At 37.8% G+C, this 15,044-nt stretch overlaps 1 protein-coding gene across 11 annotated transcripts in view; it reads right to left on the reverse strand.

Moving 5' to 3' along the window:
* LOC121319427 (receptor-type tyrosine-protein phosphatase T-like) overlaps positions 1 to 15,044 on the reverse strand; it is a 155,866-nt gene that overhangs the window by 27,744 nt on the left and 113,078 nt on the right. For 4 of the 11 annotated variants that reach the window (XM_041256849.1, XM_041256856.1, XM_041256851.1 and 1 more), the window contains 4 exons: positions 10,549 to 10,578; positions 3,301 to 3,449; positions 1,514 to 1,591; positions 1,335 to 1,385 (listed from right to left, as the gene is read on the reverse strand). In XM_041256849.1, the coding sequence (XP_041112783.1) occupies positions 1,335 to 1,385; positions 1,514 to 1,591; positions 3,301 to 3,449; positions 10,549 to 10,578 (308 nt within the window). The remainder of the gene's footprint in view (positions 1 to 1,334; positions 1,386 to 1,513; positions 1,592 to 3,300; positions 3,450 to 10,548; positions 10,579 to 15,044) is intronic. The other 7 variants (XM_041256854.1, XM_041256857.1, XM_041256860.1 and 4 more) reach the window with 3 other exon arrangements.

The raw sequence follows: 15,044 nt of genomic DNA on the forward strand, positions 1-15,044 counted from the left end.
TTCACATTATGTTGGAACAGACAAGGATGTATCTTGTTCACAGCAGTTGAAACTGCAATCAGCTGTCTACAGTGAGAGTTACTGGACAGAGGCTCGCTTGCAATCATCAAAAACTCTCAACATTTTGGATGATAGCGCATTGCCAGTTTCACTGAGACTAAAAGAACCACAAGGTACAGTTTTAATTGAATGTTGTAGCAATGCTTTAATTCAGAATTGCAGAGTTGAGAAATTGTGAAACAAGATGATTATGGTGTGTACTGCAATCAATTTACACAGGCCTTACAAAGCAGGTTTACCAGAGAATCAATAAACGCTGCAAAAACAAGAGAGACATACTCTCCATTATTTTGTCAGCTTTACCACCACACATTCCCTGAGTGTCTGCACTTGTCGTTGGGGCATAAGCTGAAGTTAGGAAACGTCCATGTAGCAACTGCCACGTTCTGGTGCATTTCTTTGAGCTCTTTTGGAATCTGCCTTGAATTCAGTCAAAGCCAATGACAGAATACAACAGGGGAGAACTATAGTCAGAAGTAATACCATTTGTAAAATGCTCAACATTTATCATATTACCCAGAATACAAGGTATACGAGTTTAACAAAATGAACTATTTCAGTAACGACCACAGCTACAAGGGCTATTATTTTGACAGACAGCAGCGGCACTATAATACTAGCACTGCAGTATTAGCACGGTTGGAATTTCAGCCTCATTTGGGGAACACTGTATTGTGGCACATCTGTCGCATGTACTTACACTATATTAAGTTTATGGACATGTGTTTCATTTACTGTTGGGCTAATGGGACATTTCCTTTTTCCTGGAACAAGGCTAGTGAGTTATTTATATTAAATACCAATAAAGACGCTACTAAAACATAGGATTTGCATATTCCAAATTGTAGAATGTATTTAGTTTTCCTAAGGGAGAATTTACATGCCATTAAACGAAAAGATGTGCTCTACATCTACCATGAAAAAGAGATTTTTCATGCATCTTCAGGAAAACAGTCATGCATATTCAAAGAGAAACGTGAACTGAAATTATGTAAACACCAAGAACATTAAATGGTACACTTAGCATTCAACTGAGACTTTTCTGCAAGAACATACCCAAGGAATCAATTAAAATTACAGTACGACACTGCTATCCACATAGACGCTTCTAAACTGTATCACTATGCCATGTTTTTGCAAGTTGCTAGTTGTTATCTGGTATCTTTTAAAAGCAGATTTGCGAACTGGTTTGCACTTAAGACTCACTTTGAATGGTTTTGTAAGTTAACATTAATAATTAAAAAGGGTGTTGCTTTTATCATTGCATTGCTTACCTAAAGCCGCTGCAGGAGGAGGGGCTGGGTCAGGTGACACTAGAATGGCATCCGCAAGGAGGAAACAAAAGCAGGGGAAATGCATTATTGCCATACGCACACGCAGCCCGCCTCGCACTCTAGTGCTGGCATGTATTAGAAACAATTACTGTGCGTGCGCTACAGCAGCACTCCAGTACCTGAGTAGTAGGAATTCAACAGGGTTTTGCTTTGAAGGGTTTTACTCTGCACAGAAAAGGAACAAGGAGAGGAGGTGGCTGGGTAGGAAAGAAAACAAGGCATGTTTAAAAAAATCTGAGGCACGCAATCACAACTCAGCAACAGAGTGCTGCAGAGTAGGGGTGTGCAGGAACTATGCATGGCAGGCCCCACCACCACCACCTTTACAATTTGTGCACTCCAGTATCTCTGTAGTTTAATACAGCATTAGAAAACACAAAACAGGATCCTTAATAAATGCATCATATTAACAAGGTATTGGTGTAAACACCGAAATGTTATTTGCAATATAATCCATGCCATTTTTAAAGCCTAACTTAATTAGCATTTCATTTACAGGGAATCAGTTTCTTGCCTCATTAAGGATTACCCATGTCTAATTGAGCTTGCACTTCCTTCTTGTACTGTATTATACAATACAAATAACCTCGGAGCCAGTCATCTGTTACAGGGTAGCACTTATTGTACTTGAATATATATATATATATATATATATATATATATATATATATATATATATATATATATATATATATATATATATATATATATATTCAACACAGTATTTAGACTATACATCATCTTATCAAATTTAAAAAAAAAAAAACTGCTGTTTGCAATATACTATGATTGATTTTTAGCAGGTGTTTTTCTTCTAGATTATTTTCAATGACTCTGTGTGGCGCCTTATCTTGTGTAACAGTAATATTGTCAAGACTGGCATAGTGACATTTCCAAAGCTGGTGCTGCGACACAGCCCATCCCAGTGACTGCATTACAAGACAGAAGAAAGCATTCATAATAAAAACATGGAGGGGTTTGTTACTGTGAAGGTTTGGGCTAACTCCAAGGAGAGCTAACTCCTAATGGCAAGCACACAGAAGTGCTGTACAAGTGACCCTGTTTTGCTGTTTAGCATACAGTCCAAACCAAATGGGTTGCATCTGTGTTCACTGTATTTTCTTGAACGGATGGTCTCTATTTACACTGGTATCTGATATCTGCAACGGTTCCACCCCTCTGAACTGCACATTCATCTTCTTCCAATATACTAACCAAATGAGATTACATAAATAATACCAATCCCTGACATGTTGACTGAGCAATTATTTTAAGTCCCTCTGAAATTATAGCATGAAAACAGTTGTCTTCTTGAATTTAGGATGGAGAGGTGATGCAAAATCTTGCTTAGCATCAAGACCATGCATCATCATCCAAGCTGTATTATCCTTTGGATCAGGTTTCAACCTCAAGACTTTTTTAATGAAATTGATGCAAATCAAAGTCAGATACAAGCTGCACACTGAGACTGGCAGCCACGGCGTACTTGACTGATAATTCAAGAGGTAAGAAATGCATGAAATAACTGAGAATAGAAACAAATTTTAAATGCACTGCGTGTGTCTGTTAATTACAATGTAATAGCATAGTAATTGCACACATGGTTGTGTATTACCATGCAATAACACTTAATTACAGAATGAAAAATGGTGGTAGTTGCTTGTGTCTTTTGCAATGATGCTGTATTTAAAAATGTAGTTGTGGGTTAAATATAGAGCAGACAAAAAAAACATGTAAAGTGTTAGCAGATTTTTAAAATCAACAGCTAAACCAGACTGATTGTGGTTTTGCTCAACAAGCAAATGCAAAAGACCAGTGCTAATATTAATGGCTTGTAACGATGAACTCTGACTTCACGGTACATGCACAGAAGAGTTGAATCTGGAAAGAGAAGCCGGAGACTTACAGAACCCATTGATGTCCTGGGAGCTGGAGGAGAAGGCCTCATCTTTGTGGAGGGTGCTGACTTTGTTGGAACTCTTTTCAGCCGTGGTGACTGGCCCCATCTCCCGCTGGGTAGTCGTCTGAGTTTCCTTTTGCTTTTTTGCAAGTTTCCTTAAGGTTTTGCAAAGCAAGCGAGACAGTTTTATTCATGGTAAATCTGACACTTAACTAAATATACTCATGCATTAAAAATGGTGAATATTAATGGAATGAACTCTTTCTGGCACTAAAGTAATTTTACAGAAAGTGCCCCAGGATAACACATTAAATAGTGTCTTCTTCTGAAAGAGAAATCATAATGGCGTATACATAATGGGCATATATATATATATATATATATATATATATATATATATATATATATATATATATATATATATATATATATATATATATATATAAATATTAGTATATTAGATTAGTTAACTGGTCTGCTGTGTTGAGTGGAGTTATATTTCCTACATAGCAAAAGCAGTCTGCAGTTTTAATCGGTCTATCTTTCTTGTATTGTCAAAGGAGTAAAGATTATTTTTATTAAATTATTTTTGTGGACCTGGGGGTGTTGATGAGAGCAGATCCAATATTACAACAGACAATGGTCAAACAGGTATATAGTATAGGCATTGTAGGTGGCTTCTGTGTAATATTTTTATAGTAACTAAAGGTGGTTGGATATTTTTAAGCAGTATCTGCCCTTTTTACCCTGTTTGGACTAAAGATGTTTGCCACACGGAAGAAAGCAATTTAGACTGTGGTCACCCCAGAATAGATTAAACTGAAAGTACTATCCCAAGTCATTAAGAGCTTACAGACCATTTGTTTCAAAAGCTTAGAAATAATGTCCCTACTGAAGTGGATTCATTTGCCCTAATGAAACTTTTACTGTATAGCAGATGCACTTTACAAACCAGACCCGTCCTCCTTAAATCCCAGAATGACTGCACTATGTATTGTTTAATTAAATAGCTGATTGAAAGTATCTTTTCAGGTGTTGCCTTTAGGGTTTATTTTGTAAATTAAAATTTCCACCACAAAAGCCCTGCACACATAAACACACAGTAGGAGTCGTTGAAGGGCAAACCAGTGCACAGCACAGCAGGGTATTCCCGAAGGAGAAATATACAGCAGAGCTCTGTGATACATTAAAAGGGTTACTTATACCTGTTTACTTGCTCTCTATGATTCTCTGCAACAAAAATACATTTTCGACCACACTGGTGTCAGGTGGTTTTAGAAATTACCACTAGGGGGCATGAAGGTGTCAGTTCTGCTGCTTCTAGAGCACAGGGGTCAAACTCAGTTCCTGGAGAGTCGCAGTGTCTTCTGGCTTTCGTTCCACCCGAGCTCACAGTTACTTAATTGGTTTAATTATTTGATTAACTGGACACATTTAACACTTCTCTCCAGGCCTCAAAATGATTCATAGGCAGTGTACCTTGAATGAAGTGCGTTTTTAAAACCATCAACTCTAAAAAACCTTGAAAAATATTGAATATGTCAAATTCAACAAATAATTAGATCAGTTATATAAATTGAGAGATTAAGTTAGAATGAAAACCAGAAGACCCTGCGGCCCTCGAGGACTGACATCCGTGTTCTAGAGCTATGAGTTAGTAAATGGAAAATCTCAAGTTTCAGAGGGGTCGGAATTAGAGCCGCACACCCCTAATGGCCATTTCTGAAAGGTTCACAACATTTTCTGTTGCAGTCGTCACATCCTGGAGACTTTTTAAAAAGTGTAAAGCTTCCTTGTGGCCTCAGTATAGCTCTCAGAATCATGTCTACCCTCTAAGTACATCAGGCACACCCAAGTGTAACCATTAACCTGTCCCTCTCTACAGCACTCTGCCCCTAGTGGATGTAAGAAATACTGTATTTGCTCTACCATTACCAGACTATTAAACCTAGATATTCATTTCAAACATGCGAGTGCTGGCACAGAACCAGCTTGCCAGTACAGTATAGCTATCTGTGCAGACTGACACAGTGTCTACTAATTGTACTGAGTCTTTTCTTCATCCCATTCCATGCACTGAGCTGATCCTAGCATATCAGAACAAGTTCAGTAGCTCAACATTACTTCTGAAAGCTCTCGTTTGGGCTGTTTTACAGTAAGGGGTCACCAGTTGTATCCAGCTTGTTACTCATTACTGCAATATTTTCAATGGAGAATAAGGTTGTAATCACCGATAGTAGAAATACAGTAATAATGAGGACATGTGGGTTGGGACTCAGAAAAATTCCAAAACAAATTAGAGATTGTTGGCAACAGGAACGGGAGTATTGGATTTCAAAACAATAACGAACGACTGTATGCAGCTGACGTAGTTCAGCAGTTAACCCTTCCCTAACAATGGACCATATGCAAGGAATCTTCTAAAATGTGATCAAAATACAGCATCCTGACATTTAAAAAACTTCCAAACACAAATCAAATGAAGAGCCTCCTCAAGCACTTTCAGATGCATTGGTTTGCATGTCATGGGTGCTCAGATTTCCTTGCTTTACTGGTGGAATAGCAGTTGTATTTGATCTCAGTTAATATAAGGTTTTTGAAGTGATGTGACTGACTGGGTCAAGCGTCAGGATCTGAGTCTCTGTGGTGGTGTGGGTTGAAGTTATAGTATATCGTAGGGGAGACCCTGAGAGAGGCCTATTGTTCTACCACTGTCTTCAATTGGAGCCTGTGTCATCCCCAAATGTACACCTTTTAAAAATGTATCTCAGACTTTTTTCCTTGTTAGACAAAGCCAGACACCACAGCATAAAACCCTGCCACTTCTTGCAAATTTACTTTTTGAAACGGTCTAAAAAAAAAATAAAAATAATAATAGTCACAGCTATCGGATTTAATCACTCTGTTACCCAAAGGAGCTGTCATCTGAGTTTCGAGCAGTACTAAATAATTGGTGTCATCTCAGAAAACATGTAAGTTTCTTTACCCCCTGAAAGGTCACAGAGAGCCTTATTGTAGAAATGTCCTCAATTGCACGACCTATTGAATATTTTCTTAATAGGCTCATTTAAATGACAAATGTCCTGCATTTAGTAAGTGGTGCTGAACTGCAGATAATCCTTATTTAATGAATGTCAGAACAGCACTAAATTAAGCGGGAAGGTTATTTTTTTTCAGAAAATCCAGTTTATCCCTGTTTTTTTTTTGGGGGGGGGGGGGGGGGGGGGGCACTAACTTTGTTAACTGCAGACTATTTAATAATTGGATTATGGTATAATTATTAATCTATATGTTAATCTGTTGCTGAGTCTGTAAATCAATCAGTTTACAATACATAATTGGACTGAGTGTCATTGAAAAAGTCAAACATGTGCTACTTAAATGATTGCTTGTCATTGTTAAAATAAACATGGCAGGTACTGGCAATCATATAAAACCATATCACGCATAAACAGAATGTTGAATTTGGGTTTCATTTTCAGCATTCTAGACCCTGGTTTAGCGAACAAAAAATATGTTTGGCGAGTCACGGATACCTGCCAATGCAAAGGCACAGAGCTAAAGCTGTACAGATAAAATGGCAGATAATTTCAATGCAACAACATGCGTAAAGAGACAGGCAGACAAGCCTGCGAGGCTTATGAAGATATAAAGAGATATATACAGAGGGCTGCAAGGTAATGAGAGAAAGGCAGGACAGGGAGACAGAATGACGTCTCCAGTATATCGACGCAGACTTTTCTTTTCATAGCAGAAAGAATGGAGAGACAAAAAAAAAAATAAACTATTTCACCAAATTTCGGTCTGGAAGCGAGGCATTCTTAAGATATTACATTTGTAACTCAAACGGATCTTCGTTTGAAACCGCTGTATAGTTATGAGGGCTGTGTGTGTGTCAAAATGCTTTTAATGACAGCCGGGTTGATGTTCCTGACAATAGCCTGTAGGTAACACCACAAGGAAGGAGGACAGCTGTTTCAAACATTGCTCGAGGTAGAACTCAGGGGGAGTTTCATCGGTATTTTAAGATCAGAGTTAAAATATATAGCTGCACAAGTCAAGGGACAAACTTTAAAAATCTATTATACACTCAGTAAATATCCTAAAGTTACAGGTTCAAATCCAAAAATCACTGCAAGAAATAAAATAAATCCCTGGCCTCGTTAAAATGTCTAAGGTACGGTTAAATTATAACCTGCATTCAGGCCGTCACATTTCCAGAATTGAGACAAGCTTCTTATCTACTAAAACCCCTTGCTTTTATGTTCTGGATTTGCAAAACTGAATGAAAACACTTTGTAAAGATTAAATGCTTAAGAGCATGCTTGCCCAACTGGAATACTAAATTATTATGCCACGACAAAGCATTCACATGCAAGTTGATGCGCTCTGTTGGAATTTTGTTGTCTGATCAAATAATCTTCCTGTAGGGATAGCAACTAGAATACCTAGAGCACTGATATATAGACTTTGTATGGCTATGCAAAATAAAGAGGTGACTTATTATTGTACTCGTCTTCTGTGGCCTCAATGGAGCTCTGTAGATCATGTCTTACTTCCAAGTGCATCAGGTACGCCAGAGTGTAACCTCTAACCTTTCCCCACTGTAACACTCTACCCCTAGTGGGTGGAAGAAATGCAACATTCGTTCTTTGTGGGGATTGTTGCAGATTGTATTCAATCATAAGACAACCCTAATTTATTAATATGTCTTATATCAAAAATGGCATACAGACATTATATATGGGTATACCGGTGACTGGTCTGCTGTATTAAGTAAAAAAAAAAAAAAACTAATAAAAATATCAACCCTTGATGAACCATTGACTTATTAATTAGCTGATACATATATATTTGTAATTGGTTTCAAGTGACATTTCTGAGAATGTAATAAAACCTTGAGCTAGCCTTTTAAATCAGTGTCTATCTATATACACAGTGTATATATATATATATATATATATATATATATATATATATATATATATATATATATAATATATATATATAAAAAAGCAATTTAGATTAATCTTTTTGTACATTAGCAAAGCACCATCTGTGCATGAGGAAAGTTCATTTAACAGAGAGAGGCTCCATTAATTTCCATTACAAATATTTTGTATTTTCTACACAACAGTTTCTAAAAAGTAAAATAAAATAAAAAATGACAGCAACTTGAGGTCACAAGACATATTTCAGAAATCGCAGTCAGTTCTCCTCAGTGTAAGCACCATAAGATCTAGCAGTTTGCTTTTTTCCCCTCAGTGTCCAAAGCTATGCCATCCAGTTGAAACCACTCATCCATAAGTAAGCTCTATGAGATACTTTGGACAGCAGGCACTACATAATTCAAATGGTCTTGCATTGTCACACCAGATTGTCCAGGGATGTTTCACTGGGTTTAGGGTGAAGCATGGGGAGAAGCAAGTGGCGAAGATGCCCTGACTGTACTGGTTTCATGTTTAATGAGCTGCTTATTGATTGCCCGATGCCTGTGCGTTGGTCTATTATCTTTTTGGAATGCTCTTCCAGGGATGTGATGCTGCAGTCAGTGACTGGTCATGAAAGAAGGATGTCTTCTGGTGTTGGGCAGACCCAGACCACCACAGACCAGGCACTTCTCATGAGGAACAGGTGCTGTCAACGAGATGCTCTTCTTTACTGCACAGGCACTTTGAGGAAGCATGGAGCATGACTCGTCCAATCATGAAACTCAACCCCACCTCCTCGGTGCTGATTACTCCCAATGCCTTCTACACCACGCAGCCCTCATTGACAACTTATGTTTGGACACCCCCATTTTCAAAAGCCATTCAAATCAGACGGAGCACCTTTGTGGTAGATATATTGGACCACAATGTGCTGGTCCATTTGTATGATACTAGCCAAGCAAGGGTTTCTTGTTCAGGTTGCCATGAATGTTATTAGCCTCTTGTTTGGTCTTTCAACTTCAATTTCCTTCTGTTTCTTCCTGGCACATGTTAGTGTACAAAACCTGAGTCACAATTAAGGCAATGACATCATTTTTAATTCAGAAAAGTAAGCCAAGCACTCTGAAGGAAGGGAGCATGTGAATGTGTGGATGCCCAGTATTTAAAAACTAAAATTAAATGTGTCATCAAAACCGTCTGGGTTTAATTCAGCCCTTTATCTAGAGGTATGTAATGATTAATGGTGAGGGCATTTAAACGATTCAATACAGAATCCTTTTAAACTGTGAATTTTATTGCAAGGAAAACCGAATGAAAATGACATATACAGTATATAGACTAATTAAAAAGCAGTCTGTGCTCTAAAAGAACATGCATCACATCCCATCACTGCACTGCAGTGGCTAGTCCAAATCAAAGTGAAATATGGATCAGTCAATTGCACTTTTGAGTCTTGTAAATGTGTACTGCATTGGCCAGGACTAGGAACATAAGAAAAATAAATTTGGTAACACGTTGCCAAAACTATGCTTTTTCATACTGATCGCATCCGAATACTATAGTTTAATTGGTGGAATTCCTAATAAGCAGGTGGAATATTGAGAGGTCTCAGCATTCCATTTGTAGTGCAAGTTTCAGGAAGAGATGCTAGTCATGCTGTGCTGCAGGATTTGAGAGGATGTGATAATGCAATATTAGAGGGATGTATCAATAGTATTTTTTTTGTTTGCTTGTGTGATTTGTGTACTGTTAAGTCTTTGCATAATGTTCTGAAATGGAAAACAAAAACGGCATAAAAAAAAGAAAAATCAATACAAATAAATCTTATTGGTTGGCGATGGATCTATTCCATGTGTCTGCCTCTGTTCTATTCAACACAAGAGAATCAGGATCTCATGTAAAAAAGGGATTGCAATCATGGCATTTTGTTTAAAACGGAAGGCAGATCCAGCACCAACCGAAAACCAGCTTGATAATGCCTACGAGCTGCTGCAGTTGTTGGGCGGTAGTTTCAGGGAAAATGGTGATGTATGGAAAACAAAACAAAAAAAAAACAGCAGCACAAGAACAGTGACAATCAGCATTCAACATTTCCTATTCACAGATCTCTTCTTATAGGGATCGTACCGCACTGGCACTCATGTATTTAATTGGCCACTCTCTGCCTGCATTATTCAGATGTTTCAGGAGAATCGATTAGCTGTCAGACCAGAAATGGTGGAAACAAAAAAATAAATCACACTGAAAGAAAACCTAAAAATCTAATAAAAGAAAATGACAAGCAATTTAATGTCCACAGTATTCTGAGCTAAAGTCTACTTACAGGTAATAAGAGTAGGAATACGCATTTCTTCTGAACCATGAAGTTGAGCCAATGGAACAAATTGAATCAGAAAGAAAAGCACAAACAGATATTAGTTAACTTACACCCACCTTCATTAAACAAACAAACAAAAAACAAAACTGTAGCAGAAAATACAGGTGGTACACAGAGTTAACTGAAAGCATTGTTTTAAAATTAAATAAATCATAAATACACACATAAATCAATTTTAAAATACAAAAGATCAGATTATAAACATTGCAGGGGCTGTGGGTATCCAAAAAGCCATGTGTCGTTCACAGAATAACCTTGCACATGTGTTATAATTATGCCAACTGTAGCACCAAACATGTATGCATGTCCTGTTGTATACCAAATAACATTTTACTGGCTTCCCAAGTCACTTAACATCCCTTCAAATCAGTTTCTGTAAGACTTTAAGCACCCTGTTTGCAGAAGCAACTTTGTGCATGTAATAGTGTGGAAATACTTTCTGTCTGCATAGTTCCCAAGTGAATTCCAATAATTACATACCTCAGGCCTTTCTGTGCATGGGTATTGGAAGGCTGAACTGCTACCTGAACAGCCTGTGGAGTTGGATCGAAATCAGTCGAGTGGAATCATTATTATTTGTCTCTCTTTTTTCACACATTGATCGAGATTAACACAAATTATGCATGGGTCTAAAAGTGGAGAATTTATTCAGAAAGCAAAAGTTTAAATAAAACGATAATGAAATGAAACAAAAGCTCTTGGAAACGGTAGTGTGGGTGTTAGGCAGCAGTTGAGTTAACAGATATCGAATATTCTTTCTGTATGCAACTTGCAAAATGTGCGCCACAAGCGGGTTTCCTCTAAGGTGTTATTGGCTACCTTTTCGTTGCAAAGGGATTTTTACCTTGAGATGATGTCACAGCAGTTTTGTTGTGATATTGGTTTTGGCCAGCGTGTTCTTGCACAGCTGCTGCAATGTGAAAGCATTTCATATACTGGTGCTGTGTGTGTTGGAGAGGAATGTTCCAGTTCTGATGCAATAGCCAGGGAAGATGCTGGTACATTACACTGATGAGGACACTAATGTTTCTCAGAGATGCTGATAAAGCTTCAAATGTGTTGAGCAGTGCCTTGACATAAACATGCTGGTATTATGACAGCAAGCTCCAAGCTGTCTCTGAAATCTACAGCAACTGTACAGTAGTATCTGCCCGGGCTATTGCTAAACCACTACAAAACTACAACCATGAAACAGACTGCGCACAAGGTAAGTAAAACCAGAAGTCTGTTTATTATTAAAAGATGATAACAATACATCGTATGCCACTTTACCTAACCATGCTCTCCCACAGTTCAGTACCAGTCTGCATTGTTCAAGCTTCAGGACTATGATTAGAAAACAATGGAGCTCCATGTATTCAATTAGAAAATCCTCCATTTCACTATTCCAGCACACCCAGTGTGCACTCTCCAAGGTGGATAGGCTGACACTTATCATTCCTCAGTCAACCATTTTGGCTGTTGAAGGAATTCGCTTGTGAGTATGTCATTAACACTCAAAAGAGATCAGAGCATTTAAATACACGCATGTAAAAATCAAAATGACTCAAATTATATGCATTCAAGCGGTCTGCTAATTAAGTGGTCTGCATACCAGTTATACTTATTTCTACTTTATTTCTTTCTTCATTCATTTATTTGTTTGTATTCTGCCTTCCAAATTATGGTCCCTTAATGTTTGATCCTCATATTCTTTTTCTTCTCTGACCTGTATGTCAACATGATGACTCATATCCCCAAGTACCTCTGCTCAGTGGAAACAAGGAGTTACTGGCTTACTAGAGGGTCTTTTTGTGTTTAAATAATGCAGCACTCAATAAAGTGGGGGGGATTGATTGCACTGGAGAATTAAGCCCACTAATCGTCAACAAGATCTGCTCTGCTGATGCATTAAATGTTTAATGATGCATTAAACTCTTGTAGACCTGAGTGGAACGAACAGTCAACCAACTCCCCTAATAAAACAGCTGATTAGTAATTTGTTTCTGTCGTATCAAGACCGCAGCTAGCATTTTCTCAACAACTCAATATATATATATATATATATATATATATATATATATATATATATATATATATATATATATATATATATATATATATATATATTTACTCCAGTTTAATTTAAATCTTTAATATAACAAACTCGTATTTTGTTTTTAAAGAAAGTTTGGCGTAAACGTTGCAAATGGATAAACACACAAACAAGCAATGCTAAAGTGACCTTGAGTTTCATTCTTTCAGTTTATATAAATTCCAAAACAATTGCAGTTTTGTAAAATTAACTGCCATTTCTTTTTTCTCCTGTCACAAACAAGAGTTAAAGACTGGTGTAAACGCTTTGAAGAGATCACCCCCCAAACCCCCCCCCCCAATTGAGAACTCCATATGCTGCTGGTTTCTGATATTTATGAATTGAGGGCTTTTTAAAATGGTTTTAATAAATGTCAAGAAATTTTTTTTTTTTTCTTAATGTTTTCGGGAGAAACAGAAGAACCTCTACTGAACACATGATTATACAAATGATAATAACAATGTGGTTTTCAATAAATATTGATTAGCTTTAGAGAATCCAATCATGGTTATGCCACTACATTGTTTATACTTGTATTGCTTTTAACAAGATCACAAATCAATGCAGCTGTATGACTCTCTCTGCCAGAAAGGGTTGTCAGCCCAAAGCTCAAGCATAGGGTATAATGGGCTGAGCCTCTGCACCAGAAATACATTCATCATTGTAGATGACAGATTACAGATACTGTTGGAATTAACACCAAGGCCATACATACAAGTCTCAAAGGCTGCCCTGCATCTGATAATGTCTAAACCTATTAAAACCTGCCTCTTTCCTGCCATTTGATATACAAGTACAGTAGTTATTATGGATGTCATGGAGGTGTGTGTGATGAAATCAGATAGTTCTGCTAATTAAAGGTGTATGATGCTGCCATAGCTATACTTTATAGAGGGTATGGCTGTGCCATAATTTTTATTGAATCCAGCCCAGTGTTTATATTTTCATTCATTGCTGTTTGTTGTTGTGTATTACTTGTCCAGCAGGGGGTGTTGGGTGTATATACTTATGTTTAATTCTGTCTGTAAGAAAAATCAAAGGTTGATTGATCATGTGGTTAGAGGAAAAGAACCAGGCAACAAGCTTACACTCCTTCCAAAGACCTGAAAAGAGCCTACTCAAAAAATGGAACTGTTTGCAAGGAGTTAAACAAATCTGAATTGAGACCAGACTGGAGAAGGGAGTTACGATCGGGGAGCATGATGCAAATCACATGCCAACACACGACTAAGAAAAGGAACAAGCCATGTGACCTCATGCAGGATCAAGAAAAAAAAAAATCAAATAGAAATTTCTAAACAGCTGGATAAACCCACGAGAATACCGTATGAGTAAGATCTAGAAAGAGATTTAAGAAATCAAAGCTGCCAAATGCAGCAGACTCAAGACATTAAACTGTCCGGGCAAAGCCACAGCTAAATTAAGATTAAACACTGCCAGAGGCTCCTTCTTAAGTTAGCTCCATATTACAAATTACACATGCAGTAAGACTGACGCCGTGTAAAATGCTTTTATGAAACAAACATAATTCTTTGAAAAGGAAATTTATTGTCAACTGGCGATAATTAACAGTATTCCACGGCAGAAGTGCTCTGCGCTGCTGCATTTTCTAAGCAATCTGAGACGTTAAACCGTGAGCAACATTAACACTATGATATTAAGTTAGGTGTTCAGACACATGCTTGCCAGCTGCACTATTCCCTCACCGGGAAAACAGTCAGATAGATTACCACCCCCTCACAATCTGCGAAAGAGGATCTCTCTGTTTGCTTACCAGAGACTCTACCCAAAACCCCAAAGGACTCGAGTTTAAGTAACATTACAGTGCTTCTGACACCATCAGACTTTGACATGAATAATTAAGAACCTCTTTGCAGGGACAGCAAGAAACCAAAGTACAAAATCAAATCTCTCTGGGGAAGTGCTAGGCACACCGAAACGTTCTCACTGGATTGTACTTTTTTTTTCTTGTTCGGTCCTCCCCTCAATTCCAGTTGTGCACCTTGCTCTATAACGTTCTATAACGCAGTCTGCAGTTGAACGAGTTTAAAAGCCCCATACTCAAAGTGCTCTGCTCACTGTGCTGCAGGCTGGATCTGGTACCATTCATTGTTATCGGGTTGGCTCTGGTACCATTCATTGTTATCGGGCTGGGTCTGGTATCATTCATTGTTAGCGGGCTGGGTCTGGTACCATTCATTGTTAGCGGGCTGGGTCTGGTACCATTCATTTTTATCTAGATGGATATTTACTCAAAGGAAAAGTGAAAGTGGTTATTGCTGGGTTAAAGTTGCGGTAGTTTTACAGAAACAGCCAAACAGCCCCTTAAGGTTTGAACAATATGATTCTAACTGGCTCAGTTACAGTA

This window comes from Polyodon spathula, chromosome 8 (genome assembly GCF_017654505.1).
Source record: "Polyodon spathula isolate WHYD16114869_AA chromosome 8, ASM1765450v1, whole genome shotgun sequence".
NCBI classification, from domain to species: Eukaryota; Metazoa; Chordata; class Actinopteri; order Acipenseriformes; family Polyodontidae; genus Polyodon; species Polyodon spathula.